The 4,203-nt window shown below is 48.1% G+C and overlaps 1 protein-coding gene across 1 annotated transcript; it reads left to right on the top strand.

The window, feature by feature from the left end:
- The first annotated feature begins 2,967 nt into the window (after positions 1-2,967).
- Positions 2,968-3,345, top strand: KCNE2 (potassium voltage-gated channel subfamily E regulatory subunit 2). Its single transcript, XM_058800419.1, has one exon. It carries the CDS (start codon positions 2,968-2,970, stop codon positions 3,343-3,345), a length of 378 nt encoding a protein of 125 aa, XP_058656402.1.
- Positions 3,346-4,203: the final 858 nt, after the last annotated feature.

The raw sequence follows: 4,203 nt of genomic DNA, 5'->3' as shown, positions 1-4,203 counted from the left end.
CTTTTCCTGCTCCAGCACACGAGTGAGGTGCCCACAGAGCAGAGCTCTGAGGATTTATTTCTGCAGCAAGGGTATGGAAGTGAAAAGGGGAAAGGAAAAGGGGAAAGTAAAAAAAGGGAGAGGAAAAAAAGGGGAAAAGGAACAAAAGGGGGAAAGGGGAAAAAGGAACAAAAGGGGAAAGGGGAAGGGAAAAAAAGGGGAAAGGGGAAAGGGGAAAGGGGAAAGGGGAAAGGGGAAAGGGGAAAGGGGAAAGGGGAAAGGGGAAAGGGGAGGTTTGGGAAGGGAAGATTTGGGAAGTGAAGGTTTGGGAAGGTTTGGGAAGGGAAGGTTTGGGAAGGGAAGGTTTGGGAAGGTTTGGGAAGGTTTGGGAAGGGAAGGTTTGGGAAGGGAAGGTTTGGGAAGGTTTGGGAAGGTTTGGGAAGGGAAGGTTTGGGAAGGTTTGGGAAGGGAAGGGAAGGGAACTCAAACTTAGGGTATTGAGCAGCCTGACTGCTCAGTGCTCACCTCTTGTGCCCAGATCAGCAAAGGAAATCATTGTTCTCATCACTGCTGGTGCTACTGGTTTATTCATAGGAACATGGAATGATTCAGGTTGGGAGGGACCTTAAAGATGATCCCATTCCACTGTCCCAGCTTGCTCCAAGCCCCATCCTGGCATCCTGGAAGTGCCACAGCTGCTCTGGGCATCCTGTGCCAGGGCCTGCCAAGAATTCTTCTGTAGTAATTTTTAATATTATAATTATTTTACAGAGCTCATCTTTACTCTGGAGCCGCAGCCGTTTATCCCCAGGAAAGCTCTTTTCCAATATCTGCACTTGCAGCAGGCAGCACAAAGGCTCAGTCCCAGATCCGACAGCATGACTGATGCAAGCTGTCAGCCAATATTTGACTTTCCAGGTGAGATTAGATTTAGCTTTTAATTTAATATAAACATAAGTGCAGTGCAAGGCACTTATTTCACAGGCACCTGCTCCCAGCCTCGTGCAGGCTCCTTAAAGACATCCCTGCTCTTTCTGGGGAGTTTCACCCCATTATCCAGTGGAGCTGGAAAATCCTGAATCTCCTCAGGGAAGGACACAGTAAAGGTAAGCTGCTGTTACAAGTCTATTTTCTCTTAAAAATGATAGCAATTTTTAATGGAAACCAAGGAAAAAGCAGGTTTTAGACAGTAAAGGCAGTTTGTATTTGCATTTTCTCACTTAGTTTCATTAATTACCTTTATCCCCTATATTTGAGCATGTGTGAGGGAGTAACTGCAGAGGGATCCTCCTGTACGTGTACCTGAACCCCTGTGTGCACAAAGGCTGAATTCCTGAATTCCTGAATTCCTGAATCGGAACACATCCCAAATATTTATTAGCAATGAAAATTCAGTGCCTCTTCCCCTTGGATGCAGCCAACTCCTTGTTCTTGAGGACTGGACTGGGAACAAAGGGATTTGGGGGAAAGATTTCCACAGGTCTTAGGGCTTGGCTGGTCTGGAGAGATGAAGGAATTGCTCACATTAAAGTGGGACAGCGTGGGTAGGAATGGGATCCATGTGGGAATGGGATCTGGGTGGGATCTGTGTGGGAATGGGATTGTGTGGGATTGGGATCCATGTGGGAATGGGATCTGGGTGGGATCTGTGTGGGAATGGGATTGTGTGGGATTGGGATCCATGTGGGAATGGGATCTGGTCAGAATGGGATTTGTATGGGAATGGGATCCATGCGGGAATGAGATCTGGTGGGAATGGGATCAGTATGGGAATGGGATCTGGGTGGCAATGGGATCTGGTGGGAATGGGATCTGGTGGGAATGAGATCTGGTGGGAAAGGGATCTGATGGGAATGGGATCCATGTGGGAATGGGATCTGTGTGGGAAAGGGATCTGTGTGGGAAAGGGATGTGTGTGTGAAAAGGGATCTGTGTGGGAAAGGGTGGGAATGGCTCTGGTCAGAATGGGATCTGTGTGGGAATGGCTCTGGTCAGAATGGGATCTGGTGGGAATGGGATCAGGTGGGAATGGGATCTGGTGGGAAGGAATTCTGGAGGGGGATTTTCCTCTTGCGGGACACACACCTGGTTTATGGGGTCTGAGCAGCACTGGGGTCTGAATTTTGGGATAAATGGGATCAAACATGGCTTTGCAGTACCAGGCAGTGTCTCTTCCCCTTTGGGGACTGTCCCAAATGGTCCCTGAGGCCACTCCAGGGATGGAGTCTCAGCCTCCCTGTCCCTCCCATGGCTTTGTCTTGTCCTCAGGAGCAATCCTTCCTCCCTTGTGGATTCCCCTCTGTAGGGAAGGGACAGTGCCACAAACCCTGTGCCAGGGTCATGGGGGCCTTCACCAAAGTGTCCCCAGAGCAAAGGGACCTGAGGAGGCTCCAGGATGAGCAGAGGGATGGAGCAGCTCTGCTGGCAGGAAAGGCTGGCACAGCTGGCATTGCTCACCTGCACAGGAGAAGCTTTGGGCTGAGCTCAGGGTGGCCTTGCAGGGCCTGGAGGAGCCCCAGGAAAGCTGGAGAGAGACAATTGCCAGGGGATGCAGGGACAGCACACAGGGAATGGCTCCCAGTGCCAGAGGGCAGGGCTGGGTGGGATCCTGGCCATGAGGAATTGTTCCCTGGCAGGGTGGGCAGGGCTGGCATGGAATTCCATCCCTGCATCCCTGGCAGTGCCCAAGGCCAGGTTGGACACTGGGGACAGTGGGGGTGTCCCTGCCATGGCAGGGGTGGCACTGGGTGGGTTTTAAGGTCCCTTCCAGCCCAAATCATTCCATGATTCTGAGCAGGACCTCCTTGGGTCTCTGGACATACTGAACCACTCAGAGATGGGGATTCTCAGCTGCACCTTCAAGAGTCAGAAGGTGATGTTACCAGATAATTGACATAACACCAACAAAATACTCCAAACCAACTCTTTTAACGCAGACCTCTGATTAAAAAGAATATTTTCTTGTCTTTAGCAGCATAATTGGCAAGGATGACCAAGCTGCAGAACTTCACTTGGGCAGTGGAAGATATTTTCAAGGAAACCTTCCTCAACTACATGAACAGCTGGAGGAGGAACATGACAGAAGCAGCAGACAAACTGCAGGCTGAGGTGGCCGCTGAAAACTTTGACTACGTTATCCTGTACCTGATGGTGATGATTGGGATGTTCTCCTTCATCATCGTGGCCATCCTGGTGAGCACTGTGAAATCCAAGAGGAGGGAGCACTCCAATGACCCCTACCACCAGTACATCGTGGAGGACTGGGGGGAGAAGTACAAGAACCAGGTGCTGAACCCAGAAGATCTCAAGTGTGTGGTCCATGAAAACCTGGGGGCAAGGGATAAAACAAGCCCAGAGTCACCCTGACTTTCTGGGAAGGCCAGCAGTGAGGGATTCATGGAGCCACACAGAGGGAACTCACTGGAATTCCAAAGAGCTGTGCAAGTGTCGATTCAATTTACACACAGGCCAATGGATAATGGAGTCCTGAGGAAATCAATGTCATGGTTCCTGTGAGGATCTTGGGAAAGTCCAAGAAAAATTTGTGATTGTTCTTCCCTTTGATAGCCTGTCCTTTGGGAAAATAAAGCCATGACAGGGATAACTTGATTATTTGAGCATTTTTTAAATCCACAAACAGATCTGGATGTTCCCACCTCAGAATAACTGTGAATTAGTGCTGGTCAAAAGTGTCAATTTATATCCAAACTGTGTGACTTAAAACCACTTGAAAAATAACCTGAAAATATCCAGTAAATTCTCCAATCTCCACGCACTGACTGAAGAAGGAATTGGGGAACTGTGAAAAACGCCAATCACTTGTTTTTAAATTTTTAAAAGCTTAATAGTAATAAAATGGTTATAAAAATAGCAATACAATTAGAGTAATAATAATTTGAACAATTTGAATTAGGACAATATGAGACAATAAAAACAAAGAATTACAGACAGTCTGGGTACCTTTTTCTGGGCATCACAAGCCCGAAAAAGGACCCACATTAACAGAGGATTAACCCTTAACAACAATAACCTGTTGCATATTCATACACCTCATCCATGATGCATAAATTCCATTCAAACACAGGATTCTGTCTGGTCATCTCTTCCTCTAAATCCCAGCAGCGCCTTTGAGGTGGGAAGAAGTTCATTTCTTCTGATAATGGGGCAATAAATCCTTTTTCTCTGAAAGATTCCGGTGTCCTGTGGCTGCTGTCTCACTGCCAG

Source organism: Ammospiza caudacuta, chromosome 2 (genome assembly GCF_027887145.1).
Source record: "Ammospiza caudacuta isolate bAmmCau1 chromosome 2, bAmmCau1.pri, whole genome shotgun sequence".
Lineage (NCBI taxonomy): Eukaryota > Metazoa > Chordata > Aves > Passeriformes > Passerellidae > Ammospiza > Ammospiza caudacuta.
The sequence above is the reverse complement of the archived record's forward strand: the minus strand, read 5'-3'. Positions and strand labels throughout refer to the sequence as shown.

Bases quoted from the DNA above. Each gene is read 5' to 3' on its own strand.
- KCNE2 (XM_058800419.1), top strand. From the start codon at position 2,968: ATGACCAAGCTGCAGAACTTCACTTGGGCAGTGGAAGATATTTTCAAG.